The 21,241-nt window shown below is 38.5% G+C and overlaps 1 protein-coding gene across 2 annotated transcripts in view; it reads right to left on the bottom strand.

The window, feature by feature from the left end:
• The window catches only part of MIPOL1 (mirror-image polydactyly 1), a 192,089-nt gene that overhangs the window by 16,367 nt on the left and 154,481 nt on the right, over positions 1-21,241 (bottom strand). For both annotated transcript variants that reach the window (XM_042790920.1, XM_033008656.2), the window contains exon 12: positions 9,147-9,377. In XM_042790920.1, coding sequence (XP_042646854.1) covers positions 9,147-9,377 — 231 coding nt within the window. The remainder of the gene's footprint in view (positions 1-9,146; positions 9,378-21,241) is intronic.

Genomic DNA, 21,241 nt, shown 5'->3' with positions numbered 1-21,241 from the left:
AAAAATCTAATTTGTTTGTGTTATTGGTCTTACTAAATATTAGTCTTTGTAAGTCTGGTTTACACCATTGATGTTAACTATGCCAACATTCTGATTTTGTTCTGAAGTATTCCACAACAAGCTGATATTATACAATACAAGCCCAAGAGCTAGCCGATCCAGTTTACTGAGTATACTTAGTGTATTTTGCTACTGATAAATCAATAAAACCATGTTGTAATCTACAAACTTCCATCTCGGTGAAGCAGCTATAAGCAAACTGTAAATGAACACACAGGTCAAAAACTGGGATGCTGTGATTATGTTGACTCTGAAAACATTTGACTTTCATAGGATACATTTTAGTGTTTGAGAGAATGAAGTTTCAGCACTGCTTATATTTTCGTAAAAGGCTGAGATGATAAATATTCAAATGATGATAAATATTTGTGTTTATATTGTAACTACCCATACTTTAAGAAAACAATATCTGCACTGCAATCCACAATTTACAGAGGTTAAGTAAATGTAAACCATAGCTACACAAAGAAAATAAATACTTGATTTAGACTGTACGCTCAGTTTTGCATTCTTCATCCATGTGAAACTCCCTGCAGTCAATGGATATCTTGGGTGTGCAAGGAATGCAGGGAAGGCTTATCTGTCATTCCCTTTGGTTGGGATTTTTTGTCTTCATTCTGTTAAGTACACCATTGAACATAATCCTGGCATTGATCATAAACCATCTGATACTAAAGGCCTCACTATAATTTATGACACCCAAAATATCCACGAGAAGGATATCCCATAATCTGCTCTGGCAGTATCACACATTATAACTGTACGAGACTTTTGGTACCGATACCACACACTGCTCTATTAAGGGCCATCTTCAAATGAAAAGGAGATGTCAAGAGATATTATGAATCATTAGGACTACAAAGGGTCTCAGCTGCAGTAATTCTGAAAATTACCAGATCTGTCTTTCAGGACTCTGGCATTGAGATCAGGATCTGCAGCTCCATGTGTGCATTCCTCCTCCAGACTGCACAGAGAGCACAGCAGCAGCTTGGGATGGGATTTGCAACAACTAGTTTAAAGAGAAGGGTGGTCCTAAATTAGCCAAATACAGGTTGTGGTGTTTTTTGTTTTTTTTTTTTTTTTTTTTAAATCTCAGCCCCTTGTTTTAAGTGTCTTGATCCAAACTGTTCAGAGATCCTGAAGCTGCCCTTCTCTAAAACTAACCTGAGGGCACTTGTCTACTTGTTTCTTTTAAGGTGACAAAGATAACAGCAGTGCTACTACTTCTCCTTTTTAAAGCAAGTATAAAAAATTATACTATCAGCTAGAGCATTCAGTCAAGCTAAGGAAAACGTTTTAACCCACATCTGCCACTTCTCAGGAGATCAGTATATTCAAGGGCTGAAAAGTCTTCTCTACTTCTCCTTCTGAAGCCATGGATTTATATAGAAGAAACATCTGAGATGTTATTAGACCTGAAGGTGTGATTCCATGGGTGATGACTGAGGGTGCTCATCTGGAAAATGGGAGATGAGTGTTCTGATACTGGCTCTGTATTTATGTTCAACAGACATTGGATAAAACTGAGGAAAAATCCCTAAAGGAAAGTGTCAGAACCAGGTCTCGCTTCTCAGAGGTGAGTAGCCTACTCACTGCTCTCTGATCTGAGAAGCTGGCGTTGTTTCTGCTACGTGGTACTACTTCAAGGCAAGGAATAGAGAGCATGCAGACCAAACCTGTGTGGTTAAAATACGCCTCTGAGATATAAGAGATCTGAACCAGGATGTCCTCAGATGGGGAAGGAAACTCGGCTCATTCTGTCACAGCCCAGAGGTGTACCCCTGCTCCCAAACAACCACTTAGAAAACTAGGGCAGGGGCACACAGATGCCAAGGAAGCTTTTGAAAGAAAACGTCTGAAGTCACGCTGCTCTGCGTGGATCTTGATGCAATCAATGTGCATCACTCTGGTTCAGCATGTGTTTCTCCATTTGGATCTCCAAGGAATCCAGGCAGAAAAGACAAAAAGTCAATTGTTTTGTATTTTTTCAGTCAGAAGAGTTCTGCTTATGCTAACCCAAGTCTTCTCTTCTTTGGGCTGGGAAGTTATCAGTATCAGTGGTACGAAGTTTTCAGGCACTCCCTCCATCACAGCCCACAGATTTTATCTGGACTGTAACATGAAGTACACGATTCAAAAACTGGTAAGTGAAGTGTCATCCAATAAAGATATAATCCAATGCAGAAAATACATTTCATTACAGCTTTGGAAAAGTGATATATTTCCTTCTGTACGGAATGAATAATACGTTAGCCTAACCAAGGGAAACAAGATGTGCCTAGAGATACAGAAATGCAGTATGCCTACAACAGTCCAGAGAATATGCCACCAGTGACTGAATTTGTTCAGCTCACCTTAGATTTGAATACTAGTTCAATATTTTATTTCTCCAGACCCAGAAAATTGATTTCCCTCTATATGTTGAATTTCTCTGAAGCTGCACATAACCTCACTGACTTACTCAATTCTTTTATTACAACAAACAGGTATCTCTACAAGACTTTTTAATTCATCATTTCACCATGAATATTAGTGCAGTCTGAGGGGAATTTTTCTGAGAGGAGTCACTGGCGCTAGTTCAGAATTCCAAGTATTTAAATAAATTCTGACCCTACTATGTACTGCTTTCAGTTAGATCACACACGACTTTCTTCACACATTTCAATTAGTCTTAATTCCTCACAGAATTCCTAAAGCAGACTACTTCCAAGCGTATTGCCCCTAAATCCAATAAACTCATACTGCCTGTTATTGCTACTCTAGTCAATGGTAATATTTTTGTATATATGATGTGACTTACTAGGTTTTGTGTTTCAGATTTTCTCATGTTCCTATTCTTGTCTTGCATGCCAAAGAAATTTTGCATCAGCTCTGCTGCACTCTGCAGAATTCTTCGGGGTATGTGGTAGTTTGCGTGTCTGGGAATCTTCCATCTGGCTAGTGTGGGTTTCCTAAACACCATAAAACCCCGCCTGTGGAGATTGTGTATCTCTTATGGGCCCCATGGAGCTTATAATCTGCTTTTAATCATTGCACGAGGCAGCCAACACATCAGTCCCCATCAAGCAGTTTTTTCCATGTTGAATCTCCTTTAATAACTTTTGATCCAGTTCCGAAAGTCCAGAACTATTGCTAATTTTCATTGGTATCTTAGACTGTTACAAGAGGCGTCTTCCTCGGCTCTCCATTTCCTTCCATACAAACTCTGAAAACCATTGACTTCTGTGCCTTGCTGTAGAAAGTACAATAATCTCAGCACTTTGCCCTCACTTGCTTGTCTTTTGAATGTACCCACCAGCATCTGTTTCTCAGTAAACTACAGGTCATATCTTTAACTGGGACAAATGAATGCAACTCAGTGTGACAGAGCTAAGCCAATTTGCTGTAACTAAGAAACTAGCTCTACACCTACATTCTTCAACAAGTCACCAGAACTTACTTTACATTTCAAAATTCCAGCACCAATTAAATTATTCCCCATATGATATTAAAAGATTACCAACTATTCAATCCCAGCAGAACTTCACAGCAGCAGGCAGCACAATGGTTTTCATTAAAAGCAAAATCACTTTTGACATCTGCTAAATTATTCACTGACACAAATCAGTGAAACAATTAATATCTGTGAAGCCATACTCTTAGCTTCCAGTAGCTAATGTGCCGATCTGACATCCTCCAGAACACAGTTTTGCAAGTAAAAAAAAAAAAAAAAAAAAAAGTCAGTCTAGTTTTAATAGGGAAGTCTGAACATCTAAATGTAACATCTTAGTAAAGTAAGAAATCAAATTATATTTACTATTTTGAAAGATGAAAAGTAAAGAAATGTAACTCTGAAATTTAAAATAAAGCCAACCGAGTTCTCTAACATTTGGTGGTTCCTCCAAAACAAATAGCTTTAAGACCCAGTGAATGTACAACTTGTTTCTTTTGTGCAGTGCTTCTGCCTGCAATTTCTAATTAACTAGCTCCATTCTTATCTACAACAAGTGACTGAACGCATACAAGCTACAATGTATACTTCAACTAAATATATGTAGGTATGATTTTAAAAGGGAGATAACTAGTTAGCAATATTTGCATGTTGCAAAGAGGCCCAATTAGTATAATAATTCAGAAATCTTGCTTTTAGCCTGTCCCCTGAATAGCTGGGCTCTACTGAATACAATCGGCACACTAAAGATATCATGTTTGCAGTTAAAAATCTCCAGAGACTTTAGACCCATACATAAAGATACTTATTTCACTCTTTTCTGAGACACTGACCTGTATCTTCATTTAAAAATGAACACCACATCTTTATGTTATTAAATCTTTGTTTTGATCTATTAGTATTCACCAAAGTGCCATTTTATACAACCCTGCACTGAATAGGCGAGGCTGGAGGTAACCATCTGCAGCTTTAGAGTCAGCGTTTGAATTGATGAAAAGAGCTTTGTGTTTTCATTGCCAAGTTTGATTCTTCCAGTCATTAGACATTCCCCTCAGATCGCATCAATGAAGCGGACTCTCTTACACCCATGTGTTAAATTCTCCTCTCCTCATGGTTTCCTTTGCCAGCTATACTCCAGAAAGACTACCGGGTCTTAGCCACATTCTTCTCACAGCTGTGTTAAAAAAGAGCATCAGAGCGTCTTCCCAAAATCCATATGTGTATCTGGTCAGTCCCCTGTCGGAGGGTCACCTCACATTGTGGTGTGATTATTCAAATATTCATTCTTGTTCTTGAACTGCACTGCTCGGATCATTCTGAGAAAGATTAGGCCCTCCAGCCAGCACTGGAGAACGTCTTGGATGTTGATGTGAAATGCACACAGCTCCTGTACTCGGAAGGCGGATTAGTTTTACTTGCAGAAGAGGGGGACTCTAACCACTTAATAAATACTTGCTTCTTATTTCTTTCCATTTTTTGTATTCTTTTAAACTGTGCTGAATGCTGGTAAGAACTGTTTGTTTCTGTTGTGTCATCGATCAACTTACTTACTAGCATCAGCTAAGAAGCTAAGTGAACAGCTACAAAAGCAGAGAAAGCATGTTCAGAAATGCTGGAGGGAAATCCAAGACTACCCAAAAAAAGGGTGTGTTCCAGTAACAATGAAGGTTAGGTGGCCAAAATAACCATACCTTGAGAGGTAAAGCAAATGTTATTAAGGGTAGTATTTCTTTTATGAGAGAGCAATTTCCTTTGATAAAACGATCTTGCTTATTCAGAATATTGCTTAGTCTTCCTATCTATTCAATCCACTGAAATATTTTATCCAAATCTGTAACTCTCCTGACTTGCCCCATAAATAAATAAATAAATAAATACATACATACATACATACATACATACATAAATGAAATCCTCTTTAATAAACAGTTAAGGACAAATGAAGTAATAATTTCTGTTTTGCATCACTTTTATATTTGCTTTGTTCATAGAACTTCCTCAACAAAGCAGACAAGCAGAATATTTCTCATCATTTATGCTTATTTTCATACCTGTGTATTTTAGCATTGCACCATTACTTTCTGGATTTGTGTTTACTTTTAGAGGATTACATAGAAATTCTACACACGCACCCTCTGCTGCCACCTTACACAGCTATGTGAGTGTGCAAGTGTGATGGTGCTCACATGCAGAGAGCTACACTTTACTGAGCTAGAATCATTAAATTATGAGAAAAAATAGAAGCCCTCAATAGACAAATTGCATTAAAATTCACTCCAGCTGCAAAGCTGTTGCAGAAAAATAGAACTTTTCCTGGAAAAAACTGGCTTCAACCTTTACTGATAATTGGCTAATATTGATTTGGTATTACATTATAACCTCCTCTGATCTCACTGACATCAGTAGCCACTCCTCAATCCCAGAGGTTCCAGCAGGAAGGACAGTTTTAAAATGTCTTGCTTCCTCTGCTGGCAGAGGCATTAATTAATTCACAGGATTTTCCAGCCACCTTCTCCAGGTCAGCCCCATTTCCCTGCTGGGGCTGCACCAGCTGGCTCCTGGCTTCTCGGGCAGGAGAAACTTGCAGGGGGCCTGTGGCACTGTGCCAACACTCCTGGTGAATTCTGTACCACCGTCCTAATTCTTTGTTTGTAACCATGAATTAGAAACATTAATTAAATATAGAAAATTATAGTCATAGCCATTCTACAGAGTTTGTTAAAAACATTAAGTATCATGCAGATCACAGTAATTTCCTATTGAATAAATATGTAGTTATGTGTGTGCATACATGTATTTATTTACATACACCACATAGTTAAAATGTGTATTTGCCTTAGAAACTAGAATAGTGCTCTCTCTCAAAAGTGTAATGTGTATCTTGTTAATGTTTCAAAATCAAAATAGATTCAAACAAATGATGTTAAACCTGTGTGGTCACTCTGAGATTCGACATTTTCTGTTTCACACCACCACCTCGGCTAGGATGGCAAATCTTCTCAGGCAGGAGCACACAGTCACAATTTATATCTCACTCTGCAGTCAGCCGATGTGAGATGTTCACCTCTACTTCAGTATAAATAGAAAAGTGCTATATCCAAGTTCACTATAAGCAGATTCCAGTATATGCCCCTTCTGGTTCACAGCTGCTGTTTCACGTGGGATAGGATCCAGAAATTTTTAACATGCTTTGTGTCCTAACGGAAAACACAGGACCACTATTCTGACTTGGATCTCACGTTTAGAAAGCAACAATTGCAGGTGGGTACACAAATGGCTGACATGGTGGCAGTGCTGTGGAGAAATTACATCTCTATTTCAAGCTCTGCATATGCTGCTGAATTCAAACACTGATGTTTTTAAGAATATTAAAAAATTCTTTAGCGTTGTCAGAGAACAGATTAGCAAAGGTATAGTGAACACCAGTAGATTACAATAAAATACAAAGTACCTCCTTTTTCAACATTATTTTAATTATTCTAATTATGTTATTTCTTAATGAAGCTTGCAATTATTTTCTTTCTGATTTTTAACTGTTGCTACATTATTCAAATATTTTACTGAACAATACTGAGAAACTACTTTATATAGCTGCTAAAAATACTTCCTTCGTTTGTCAGAATTCAATTTTACCTGAGCATTTAGAAGTCAAAAGAACAGATGTTTTAGAACCCTATTTAGGTTACGAATTGTAGTGTCACATTTTAAATTACAATAAGCATCCTCTTAAAACAGTGCTAGTAATTAATACTAGTGTAATTAATACCAAGAAGCCTTTCCACTGACAGGTTTATAAATTATCAGTTCCTTTTTGAAATGTAGAACATCCTACATCTTCTAAATAAAAAGCTAAGCTAACAAATGAGTTCCTGCCTAATTGCCAAACACTGATTTGTATGAAGCGGTTGAGGTTACAAAGAAATTGGGAATTCTCAGCCCGGTTTCCCTGCTGATGGGTACGAACTGTCTGTGTAGCTCTCCCAGAGGTGTCAGAGGAATCTCTATAGTGTCACACAAGGGTTCTTAGCTCAAAGTAAACACACTTTCCACAAACTCAGCTGCTTAATCTGTTTGCAGGTTGAATTATAAGATGGGGGTGGATGACTCCGGGTGCTGGGAAGACGCACAGAGCATTTCCACAGTTTCTTGGTAAAAAGGGCATGCTATTGTCATCAAAAGACTTCACCCAATTGTTTAATTTTGCTATAGGCTCAGTGGTCTGATCTTTGCAATAAAGAAAACTAACCTGACCAAAATTTTCCCAAGTAGTTGAGCATGTTAAATTGCATAAATTCTTTTAACTATAGCACTGCATCACGACCACTTTAATTCAGGTTGTGGCTGCACTCCTACTCTAACCACCCTGGTTACAAGGGATTAAACAGGACTGTTTCACTAAAAAAAGACAAAACCAAAAAACAACCTTCACTTTAACATCTATGGATAGTAAATGTTTGTAAATAAAATGAAATTAAATAACAACTTTAAACAATGTACAGAAAGGTTTAGCCAATATTCTCTTTAACATGCTGTAATTATTTTTTTAGGTTTATTTTTATCAAGCATGCACATGCTGAAGTTTCAAATATATCTAAGTGTTCAGAATAAAGACTTGAATGATTCTCAAACAACCGCTGGAGGTTTTAAAGAGATGACTGAAAATATGTGTGTGTGTGTATATATATGTATCTTAACAGTATTTTATGTAGTTACAAATAAATAAAAAATATAAAAATATGATTTATTTTTTTTAATAGGAGAACTCAGCGTGTTTTTTTTTAAACAGGAAGAACTTGTCAGGTCCTTGCAATATATTATAAACCAATTTCTGGCTACTCTGGAAATATGCTGTAGACATTAAAGGTGAAAACAAATATGGACAGACAAGAAAGTTTGCATCAGTTCATCATCGGACACCTTGGAAGTGTGAGAGAGGGTGAGAGAGGGGCATTTTGCAGCTGGTGAATGTAATGGAGGGATATGAAGTGGTAGACTGTGAAGAGGCTCTGCCTACACGTTTGCCTATGTCCCAGCAATCAGACCTTCAAAGGCTTATGTGCTAATAGTAACAAACATGACAATAAGGACTTCAGTAGAGATGAGCTGCAGGTTTTGGAGTTCAGTAACCTTTTAAAAGGGAATCTTATGACGGGAAAGAGAATATAATCCCTGTTCACTGACTCAGAGGCTTCAGTTGGTTTCAGTGAGATTTTGAAGCCACCCCTAAACAATCCCAGCAGCATTTACCATGGCATGAAACCTGCCAGATGTGTAACAGATCAAAAATGAGAATTTTAATATTCTACCATGCAATTATAAAGGCAAATACTATATTGCCATAGGATTGCCATGGGTTAAAAAGACAGTGAAAACCATTCATAGGAGATAGAAACATTTTCTCTGTGCCTTGTGTGTGTAGAAAGCAGTTTCCACAACAGTAATGGCAGGCACACTGACTTGTGTAATACTATAAAATCATTAAAATGATTGGCTTTACACTGAGTAGGTAAGCAGCTGAACGGCTGACAAAGAAGTAATCGTTTTAAGGGACCTTTTTCTGAGTACTGCCACACTTTCATAGTGAAAATACCAGAAGAAACAAAGTTTCATTTGGTTTTCGACTGCAATTTTTCTGGAAAGAAGGCAAGTGACTTACTTCTGAACTTTTTCATTGGCCTCCCGAGAAGCCTCCAGGGCCTTCTGGAGCTTCAGCTCTGTGTCCTGTTGCTCTGACCGAGCTTGCTGCAGCTGAGCTGCCAGATCTTCAATCTGGCCGTAGGTAAGGGTCACAACATCCTCCCTGCTTTGCAGTCCACCTTCAGAAGTACCGAAAGTACAGGTAAGCTGGTCCTTCAGACCCACTCCTTCAGACATAGATTTGTATAAGCTGGGAAAACAAAATCATACACGTTATTAAGTTTCAGTCTAAGGCTGAGATGCAAGAATACTACACTCAGTTTAATTAATATTTTTAATATCATAATATATGGATCCACATGCACTAATACCAAAACAAGTTTTATTTCAAAAGTGAAAGAGAATAGAAAGAACATGCCGTTTCCACAAGGGTCTTCCAGAAGTATGTAACAACTATCAGAATTTTATAAAGTAAAAAATACATTCAACAAAAACTTAAAAGGCAGTATTTTTCAGCTGTAGCATCTTCCTAATCACCTTTGAGCTGCAGCAAAAAGTTGTTAGCGTGATTTACATGAAGTTGAATTAATCAGTTACTGATGTGTTATTAACTCATGTTGCACAGGACTCTCTTTTAGCAATCAGATTCACCAGCTACAGGAGATTTATTTGTAAAATTGCAGATTTTTCAATATAATGAAAGGAATAAAAATGCTACAATGCAAAAATTAAAATAATTAAATCAGCAAGGTTACTTAGAAATATGAACAATCTGCACATGCTAACCTATTCTAAAGGTCTTTGGTCAATATTTTTGTGAGAAGAAGCTTAAAATATTTCTTGATGATGGTTTAAATAAGCTAGTAACACTTGTACTAGAATACACTGTGTCTTAAACAGCCTCTCTATAGTAGACAAAGATAGGTAACCTGCCAACATCAGGGTTTTATCATGAGACATTTCAATATCTGTAGTGTCCTCCACCATAATTTCTTGCAAGGTCCTTTCTGACCCACTGTCTCGGTTTCACTCAGGTGAAAAGTAGACATATTTACCATCTATTTCACACTAAAATGTCATGGATGAATATTCAACCCATTCAGCTTTGTACATGATTTTGAGGTATATTCATAGAGATACCAAATCATAGAGCACAGAAATATTACTCTTTCATTTTACAAAACAGAATACAGTATTATGTACTTTGTATTTGTGTGCCAGAAAGTTCTGGACAAATCAAAGGGAGATCAGAAATTTAAAATTAAATTGAATAGGGTCTTCAGACAATAGATTAATGAAGATAAAGAAAATAAATATGCCTTGATCAGCTAACAATAGCTATGGAAAATAAGCAAAAAGAAGAATCGTAGAGAGTCAGATTACCTATAAATAAGGAGAAGAAATTGAAAAAAGGAGAACAAAAGAAGAGGGTGGTTCATCAGGTAAAAAACTCTTAATGAAGCCTGATGACTGTGGAATTATTTCTCAAGGAATCAGTAGGTAGCCAGCTGCTTGAGTTACTAAGGTGCAATGGTAGAAATCACATTAATAGCTGATTCCTAGGGAAGCAACCTGCACCAGCAAGTTCTCCATGGAATAAGCAACAATTGCTTCTCATCCCTTCATAGCCATAATTCATTGGTGAATTTTATACCAGTGAAAAATTACACTGGTAGTAGAAGAAATCCATGGAAGACATTTATAACAAAAGTGATGGCAACAGGACAGCATAATGAGCAGTGGTTTTAGATAAATAACTGAAGTAATTTCAAAACAACATCATGAATATCAGAAGCTGTTGCTGTATTGATGAATATGACTTGAAACCATCCACTCTGATGACCATGCAGATATCAAATATTATTTCAGTTTGGATTTCTAGTAGCAGTGCACACTGATTACAATACTCAAGACTGTCTGCATGACAGCTGCTAGTATGCAATAGCATATTTTCTGCCTTTCCGGTTTATTAAGGTGTTTGTATGGAAAACATCCTTTATTCTGACAGACCATAGAGGAAAATCATACATGAACTAAAATATAATACACATGGACCAGCAAAATGTGGATGAACTAATAGAAATCCGGAAGCTAAAAGGTCAGAGTGTTGATACGTCATTACACCTACTACCTGTGGTTGTCTGAAAAGAATGTGAAGAACCTTTTCAATTAAATGAAGACATATTGAAAATATAAATATTTATAAAGGGACATTAAAATCCCTAGAACAGACTCATTAAAAATAAAATTAAGTTAACAGTTGCACATAAAATTTACTGACTGAAGTTCCACTATGGTTGAGCATTGATCACCATGGAAAAATACAAAGGTATGCAAATAATGCTGAAAGCAGGTTACCAAAATACCACTGCTGCCTGCTCCTTAAACACCTGGCACAAGATTAAAAGAAAAAAAAAGACAGATGAGAAGCTAAACTGTTCGGTGAATATATGGGTTCCTGATTAATGAAAAAAAAAAAGAGGATAGACTAAATGTTCTCTCTTGTTGACACCAGCTGAGAGGTTTTTTACCAGAACATAGGAAAAATAGTGGTTTATTTAGTTCTTAAAATCCTGGCTGTGTGTGGCTACAGCTGAGCTCCTTCTCCAAGAATGGCCATGAACAATACAGTATGCAATACACTATTACATGTTTTAACTCATAATGATTGCATCTGGGTGATCAATAAATTCTGATGTGTATATATTTTGTAGCTAGTGTGATCCCTCCAGATAAAGGCACTGTGGTTGATAGAACTTCTCAACATTTTTTTTTCACAAGCATGCAATTACCAGATTTCCATCAATATGTGCTTTGCTAAAATATTTTTATTTAGTCCCTTTTGATACTTCTTAATTTGAAATTTCTTCATTAATGTCCCAAAGATTATTTCTTCAAAGAATATTGGTGGTATAAATCAAAAATAAATGGGAGTTTTAGCCCTGAAGAATGGGCCACAGAAGCATTCAAACAGTTCCTTGATTTAAGTAATTCACATGTTCTTTACAGTAAGCCTTTTGCTTTGCAATGGCAGCATGGCCTCTTTCCTGCTTCAGCTTTGGTCCAAGAGCTTCGAGGGCTCACCTTAACTATGTCCAGGCAGAAGAAAAAGTGACACGTGATGATGCCATTTATGCAGCTCCTGCAGATAGCAAGAGGTTTCCTCAGCCCCCAAAGTCAAGGCAGCTTCAAGCCTGCTAAAAAATTTCACCAGTTGTAACTGCTCCCAGCGGGACTTGACTTTGGCTGAAAATCAACTGTATGAAGTACTGCTCTTATAACACTTCTCTCCTTGCCAGGCATACTTTTGCTGCAAGGTGGTAAGTTATTTTCCACCTGAAGCAATTACTGAACAACATAGAGAAACTTTCCACCTAAAGGAAGAAAAAAAACCCTTCAAAAAACAAACATTCCCTATTCGTCCCCTCCCTCCTCCCTCACCCCGGTGATAAACATATCCAATACTCCCAAAGGCATGTAGATCTGACCTTGCTTTTCACCACAAATGTTTCTGACACTCAAGTTCTGGAGACCTCTCAGACCTCAGCCTGCACTCAGGATGGCTTTGAAGAGGGTCCCTTCATATTCTGAGTGCACCCAAGGGTCAGGCAGCATTGATACCTTGAAAATACTACCTCAAAAGGTGTTTTTAGGAAACACTGCAATAAGACGATATTAAAAAAAAGCCTGCAAAACCTAGAAGGACTTTGACATTTTGCTGTAAAGCGGGGGATATAAAACGGTCAAGTTTGCATTACATGTGAGTCAGGAGCCTAGCAGATGGTAGACTGGTAACTAGATGGCATTGCCCTACCATAGACAAATATTTTACTAGCCTTCCTTCATCTGCAATTACACGAGTTAAGAGGACTGTGTTTTCACTTCAGTACAACCACCCAAACAACTCTCACCAATTTAACCGAAGGCAGCATCTGTGTTAAGACTCCGAGGCGCACAGGCCACAGACCATATTATAACAGCAGTGCATGCTGTGCATAATGCAGAGTATGTTCTTTGCACCGTCACAGTCCATCACAGTGTCGCTCTCTTGTGTGTGGTGTACCCACACATTCTTCATCCAGGTTGAGCTCAAGCATCATCTTTATTTTATACTCTCTCACCAAACCCAATGATAAGCACTTGTTGAACAGAGCCCACCAGTGATTTTTTTTCTGTGTGGTGGTTGGTGATATAACTTCAGGAATTTACAGGATAACATGTTGACAGATTAACGCTGATCATGCATGCCCATATTGTCCAAACTCAATTACATGTAAATAGGGATCCACAGTGAGCGGTAGGTTGAGTTTCAGCCTTCTCTCCTGAAACAGTCTAGAGAAACCTGTGACCTGTACATAGGTCCAAACAGTCTGGACACTAGGTGATTCGAGAACAGGTTCATTATCTACAGTGAAAATTTGAACTGACTATCATCCATCTTAGAACTTCAATTTTTCAACAAATACAAACTAAAGGCCATTAGCAAACACATTTTTCCTCCTTGGCCCTCAGTCTCCTCATCTTTAAAAACAAACAATCACAATACGACCTTTGCAAGTTGCTCTGAGCTTCAGTAGTGAAAAGAGACCCATCGCTGTTGAATGACCTAAGTTATATGCAGCACAGTTTGAATTTAGGACAAGACTAAACCCAGTTGGTCTTCTGATGATGCCAAATAGCAAACATTTTCTTTTGGGCCCTCATTTTCACTCTCCAGGACCCACGCCATTCCCCTGTGAATAGCTTGGGAGAGGTAGGCAAGGACATGGGGAATGTGATTCAATCACCTGAGCCTTTCTTGAAGTTGAAGGACTGATGAGACATGCTCTCAACAAGAAATAATCGGAAACCATACCTCCATTACAAACCCTTCGTTTACAGAGTTGCACAGTAATCAAATGTCTCCAGTTCACTCCATGCAGCCACTGGGCAAATTGCTCAGCACAGCCTCACACGACAGCGATATGCACACAACATCCAGCATCACGTGGCATTCCTCACATTCAACATGCCATCAAATGGTCCAGGACCCCCACAAAAATCGTTTCTGGATTAATAATGTTTGGTTGAAATGGAGCAAAACATACATGATACTGATGAGCAGAAGGAAGTGTTTTTGAGATTTTTGCAGCTGTTGTACTATCCTCTTCAGCTAGATCCACAGACCAATGGTTGATAACTTGTAGTTAAGAAATGAACCTGAGTTTCCTGAGCACACGATGCACCTAAAGCTGTGGTCCCTGTTATCTCTAATTGATTAATTAGAGCCTAGAAGACAATAAAATATCATTAGCTTTTTTCGGACATACATCAACTCTCAGATATAGTGCACCTGAGTTTACAGAAGAGACTACTGTAGATTTTATGCTTTAATCCTGAATGTTACTTGACATGTTAACATTAATTACACATCTTCATGGTTCCACAATGTACCCGTGTTAATTGCAAGACACAGATTCACAGGCTGTCAAACTTCTTCCACAAACTAGGGGATTGTGTCTTCAATACAACAGCAAGTATTGTGGATACTCTTCACAGTTTCTCTTTACTAGACTACATGTTATTCCTAGAACCAAGCTTGATGTAAAATGTTCCTGTCGTGTTCTGACAGGGAATTGGCTGTATTAGCATATTCTAGCCTAAGTGTTCACAGAGTGCAAGTATCCAGCCCTGAAGGCTTGCTTCTAACTAAGTAAAATTAATCTGAAATGTAAAAAATAATTTTATTTTGTACGGTGTTTACTTTACCATACTAGAAGTTACAAGAAAGAATTTTGCTATCTTGTATCTGTTCTTTATTGCCAATTCATATGCTTTGGCCATTCTTAAATATTTGCCAATGGCTTTAGTTAACAAAATAACTTTAACTTAGTATTTGTAATACTGTAGTTATTCCCTACAGTAATAGATTGTTTAGGTAACACTGCAAATAGAGAGAGAACCTTATCTATTAATCGAAGACAGAACTGGCATCAAGTCATCAGGAGTGACCTTAGTATCTGAATATAAAGGATGTTTAAGATGGTGCCAGCAACTCTACATTTTCCCGTGTATCACAAAACCCCCGCCGCTCTCCCCGGGCTGTGCGAGCATCGTAGCGGGGCCAGAGCAGACCCTGGCTCAGCTGCGGGCAGCAGGCAGGGAGGAGGGGCACAGCCAGCTCAAAGACAAGAGGTATTTTCACCTTCCCAGTCCCCTGCGCCTCTCTGCTGGCTGCTGGAGGCCACTCGGTGGACATGGATCACTGAAGGGGTGTGTACATGGGTGGTGTGGAGCCAGCGACTCTGGCTTCGGGCCAGCAGGGAAACTGCCTATGTCAGGGATTTGCAGGAACACAGACTTGGTGGAGAAGAGATGGTGGATCCTGTCCTAAAGGTCATAGCGGTTTATTTTTTATTGTTTTGACAACATCGGTTTTAAGAACAGTGCACCTTTTTTCCTCAAAGCTAAACTTAAGAAAGCAGTAACTCTGGCTGTGCGCTAAAATAATAGAGCTGTTGGTATACCAACTAAAACAGGTAGAAAATACATCCAGTATGCATTACTCTCTTCTTTTTTTTGATGATCCTTGCCAAGGGCTTCATTCTGAACACTGTCTCTTATATGGAAACCAAGGTACTATGGCATAAATGAACATCAGGCCTTCTGAGCAGGCATCTCAGGATCAGCCCCTACAGCTCCACACACCAAACTACCAACCTGGTCGGGACTGCAACCCCTTCAGCTCCCACAGACTTGACAGAATACAGCAAATCGCTGGCTTGAACCTTTACTCTCCAAAATGCCAAACATGCAGATTTTTCCTGATGACAATTTCCTGCACATTCCAGGGTCAGGTATTTCTGCTAGGAGCCTTAAATGATGACTTCTGTCACTGAAGTTTGAATTTAGATTTGCTTGTGTAACTATCAAAATCTAATAGAGATTTATTTGTTAGACATTATGTGTTAAGGCTAATTTTGTTCGTGCCTTTAGTTTTCTTTGCAGCTTTTCACTGGTAAGGATAATGGCCTCTGACTTCCAGTTTATGTGAGTGGACTACACACAAACAATTTTATTTGAAATTAGCAAAATCCTTCTGTAAAAAATAGTAATACTACGGAATCATCTCTTGTATTAGATAAACTGCAACAATTCAGATGAAGCAAGTAGGAATCCTGACCCTGAAAACTGAAATGGTCAGTTAAGTGTCCGCTCAGTGCAAAGGGGTACTTCATACATATACATCCATATATACAACTATATAAACTAAATCTGATAGTACTGATATATATCAGAATGCAGGTATTGGAATCACCTGAAAACAAGCTCAATGTAATGACTATGTGGTGTTGACTTTTATTTTTGTCTCCAGGGAATAGTGTTTACTTTGCTTTAAAATTTATATAAGTCATTTTGTTATGTGCCTTTTTTTAATTAGTCTGAAGGAAACAGTCATTTGAGAATGAGAGCAGAAATCAATTCTGATTCGATACTGATAGCTACTGTGCGATGTAAACTGTGTGTTCTTTCTAATTAAATGTAAACATGTGCAGTTCTAAAGTCCAGCAGTGATGACAACAACTACTAGAAAGGATTGCTTAAGCCCTGGTCAACTGATTCTTGTGAACCTTTTGTTCATACCGTAGGTGAGCTTGTGCAATCGTCGCAGGGTGAACGCCAGTTGTAACTGACTTTATTTTAGGTCATCTTCAGAGAAAAGACTTGACAAGAATGTGGAGCACTCTGTAATACCTCCAGTTACCCATTAACTATGTCCTTCTGATAGCTAATCAATAGCATTGCATGGAGCCAAACACACTGCACTGAGCTGCCCCTCTTCCAAAAGCCAAGTCTTGGTAAATATTTAATGGCAGTAAAGGTGTTTTGACTCTTATCGATCTGATATGTTAAAGAACTCTTGAAAGAAACTTTATCTTGCTTCTCTCTGCATAAATAATTTGTTCAGTTACAATTTTAGTCTTATGCAAAAGCACTTAATTTAATGATCTAATGCTTTTAAATCAAGGCAGAGAAAATGTAGTTTCAATCCCCATGTCACAAAATAAAGAAAAATCAAAGTCTATTTCCTTGATAAAATGCCAACTAGAAATATACATCAAGGAACTCAGTCCTTCATATTGTAGTAGTAAATACTGTGCCAGACTCGCTCAAAACCTGTTATACAAGTGCACATTTGAGATTTTCTTACAAGGCTTCATTTTCTGTAAAATTCTTAGCTCTCACTCACATCAAGATGGAGTAGGATTTTTAGCCTCTTTTCACCAGGTCAAAAACAACTCTAAAATAGTTATACTAAGAACCAGAGACGACTTCTTCCCATAGAGTGAATATTCCCATCTTCAAGTGGGTATATTTTCAGGTAATTATTTTTATTAAGCATTTTTTAATTTTCTACTTTTCTGTCCAAAGCAGCTTGTCTAGATCACTAAACAGAGAAACACTTTTATCCTGATCCTTTAACAACTAGTGCCTGTACCCCTCTGCTACAGCCAGGTAGGATCTGAATGTCTCCTTAGAGACTTAGATAGGCTTATCCCATGCTTCTATATTAATGTCACAGGATGGAGGAGTCTCCTCACCCACCCTCCCCCTCCCCCCCAGCACAGTCTTCTAGCCTTCTCTGCATGATCCAACTTCAGTATGAGACTAAGCACTTTGAAGAAACTGATTCAGCAGTGGATCCAAGCTTTTTCTTGGAAAATAATCTGGGAATAAAACATTGATAGTGTTTCAGTTTCCAAAATGTGAATCACCATAAATGTTTTCCCAGAAGTATAAGCATTATTTTTTCCCCCAGTGTTTAAATGGCCTATTTAGTGCTCTTGATGATATTCAATAGATTTCAAAAATAAAGATCACAGGAATATTTCCCAAACACTGGCATAGATAAACTGAACAGCCTGAAGTTTTCCAATCACTAGTAATTTGCTCTGAAGAAAATGTTGTTAATTAAAATCATAAAGGCATATAAATCAATCCAGCAGTAAAGCGCATGGCACCATTCAGGAATGACCGGCTGAAGAAAGCCTGTTACTAATAACCTCAGAAAATTTCTTGTACTTAATACAATGTTATCTTTATAAATCAGACATGATCGTGAATTTTATAGCTGTCCTGATTTTCTATTGTGATCGCTTGGCTTAACTCCCCCACTGAGCCAGAGAAGCAAGAGACGAAGCTGTCTTGGACCCAGGGCTGGAAACCAGCCCTGTCTTCCAGCATGGCCAGGAACATCCAGCTGAGTAGATGGAAGAGTGTCTCCAGGAGAAGGCAATTAAAAGAAATACAAAGAATGGAAACGTGTTTCAAAGATGGAATAACCAAATACATATGGAATTTGAGAGAAGGATGATCTCATGGATGAGCTGAGTTGCCCTAGAGCTAGAAAGCCTCAGTGTGACTGACCTGGGGAAGGGGACTCACATGGGGCTCTGCCCTCTTTGTCATCACTTTCTCGCTGAATGATTTGGCTGGTTAAAAAAAATCTTCAAATGAATTTAAAAAAATTAAAATATACCTTTTTAAAAAAAATGTTAGGATACTTCCCCTCCTGTCCTAGGAAAATAAAGCAGTATTCAAACAGTTTTGTCTGATCTTTCTCAAAGGTGTTACCGAAAAATATTAAGCAACTCTGACCAAAGGCAAACAAGGTGTCCTGTGCTCCAGCCCATGCCCAGCTGTGGTCACCAACGTGCCAAGAGGAGAGGTACACTGATGAACTCTAGGTGAATATGCCTAGCACACAGTTTCCCCGCTTTCTCGGTGCTGTGCACAGCAACGCGTGCCACTCTGCAGTGGCTGGTTAGTCACTAGGACTGCATATGCCGCAGACTGAAAACCTTTCTCCAGACCAGTACAGACACCCATAATGTCTACTTTAAAGCTGTTATGGCTTCTCCCATACAAAAATGCAGTTGGTTTGGGGGGTTGCTATGCAGATACACACTTAGCAAGTCACCTTCTGAAAGCCATGTAAATGACACAATGGCAACATATCACTAATTAGTAAGCCATGTCTTACCTAGCTGCTGCTGCCAAACCCTTATTCATATAAATCATACAGCTCCTTGGACAGTTAAGCGCTATGAAACAAGGCAGTTAAAATGATGGCTTAAATGATAAAGGGAACGCCTGGGAAATTTAATATAGGGGAAGTCTGCTTCCCTATTGTACCAATGCTTACTGAAGGGACTGGGCAGACCTGTCTGGGCCATTCTCCTTAACGCAAAACAAGGACATGCTGGGGGAATGATTTAGTGGATTGGGGATCAGATCTTTGTCTTGAATTCCCTCTTCTATTTCACGTCTTCTGTGTGGTACAGAGCAAGTCACAACATGCAAACCTCATCCTGCCACACTGAAACAGGGAGTGAAGTGCCCTTCCCTCGCTTTTTGTCTTCTTTAAATTCTAAGCTTTGGGGGCCCAGGATTGCTTCTTATTACCTACACGTGCCACATCTGGAAACATGAGGCCCTGATCTTGGTTCAGGTCTCAGTGCAAATTATTATTCATGGAAAGACACAAAAGAGATAATTAACAGTATGCATGTGTGGGCAATGCATATCGGCCTGGTTAACCTCAGCAGAGAGATCCAGGTTTGGGGCCTTTATGGAAAAAACAACAGTTTCTCACAAGGAGGCAGCTTCTGCCTCCCCACTGCAGGTTCAGCCACCATTGCCAACATGGGGTATAGCAGCGACAGCAGCCTCTTATGCTTTGTCGAGCTGCCATGAGCACCAAGATCCTTGTTATCTGAGATGTTCTTGGCTTCCTCCCAGGCAAAAGAGCCATCAGCTGGACATGGCCCACCGACTGGAAGCTGAATTGCACAACTCACATACCTCCTGAAGTGTGAGAGATTAGACTGGTGGCTGCTGCAGAAAAATAAGCGAAGAGAAAGCTCCAAAGTGTAGGGGTTGCAAATGGATGCTGAATTAATTTCTGTATCCTAAAACTTTTAAATCAGCTTCTCTCACCTCTCTTTTCCTTTACCCTCAAGGGTTTTGACTGTTGGGCTACTGAAATAAAATTTGTAAAAGAATAATGTAGTCGTGCACTTTAATTTAGCCTGGGCAAAAAGGAAAACATTTTTAACTTCATGAAACAGGAGTTCACAAGAAAAACTGCAGCTTTTTGTTTTTGCCAGTATATCATTTCTCCATAACCAGCAGGTAAGAGTGAAATACTGTAGCAGGAAATGTATTGGTTGCACTGAACCAAAGAATTAATTATTTTCTCAGGACCTGACAAGGAAACTGAATGAATATGAAAGCTCTTGTGAAATCTAGCCAACACTAAATTCAACACTGTTCGATTCCTTATTTATTTTTTGAACAGGACAAGATAATTATTAGTATGAATAATGCCTACTGTGCTTATACACATTCAACAGATACTATACTCTCCTCTGATAGGAGCAGAAACATTGCTCAAGAGTAAGAACTAAATTCCTACATCACAATACTCCTCATTCTACTGTCACAACTGTAGAAGTAAAATACTATATGACTCTTTTGGTAAAAACAGTAGGGAAGAAGAGCTAAATGAAAGAATAAGTATTTCTGTATCTCCAGGAAAGACCTTAGGATGGAAGTCCCTTTTACAGAATACGATTGAAACAAACAGAATGTGATGTTATATGAGCCTGGATAACATTAAGATCTTGCCTAGCTCAAAAGCAAAAGAAAGGTAAATCAGATAATATGAGCCTTGTTACCCATCCTTCTTCCCACTCCTTAGGGTGAGGGACAAATTCACAGCACTTCTTCCTCTTTGGTAAAAGCTCCTCCCAGTTCAATCTTCCTTAATGACAGTGGAAGTTATTAGTGCATTTTCCACTGATGTCCAGGAGAAAGCCTAGTAAAGGATGCCTTAATTTTATTTGTATCAAGAAGCTAAAGGCTGTGGCCATCAGTAGGTGCTTACACTGTTCTGAGTATCTACTACAACTAAATACTTCCTGGAAATCTTACTGCTTCCTCCTGATCTCTGGGCATGGAACACCCAAAGAGAAAGAATGCAAGAAATTGCTTTATACATCCAAAAAGAGAGGCAAGAAGAAAAAGTTCCTTCAAGAGTAAAATGAAACAATCAGTAATACAGATGTCTGA

This window comes from Tyto alba, unplaced genomic scaffold (assembly GCF_018691265.1).
Source record: "Tyto alba isolate M040663 unplaced genomic scaffold, T.alba_DEE_v4.0 Super-Scaffold_18, whole genome shotgun sequence".
NCBI classification, from domain to species: Eukaryota; Metazoa; Chordata; class Aves; order Strigiformes; family Tytonidae; genus Tyto; species Tyto alba.
This window is presented reverse-complemented; position numbering and strand designations above follow the sequence as displayed.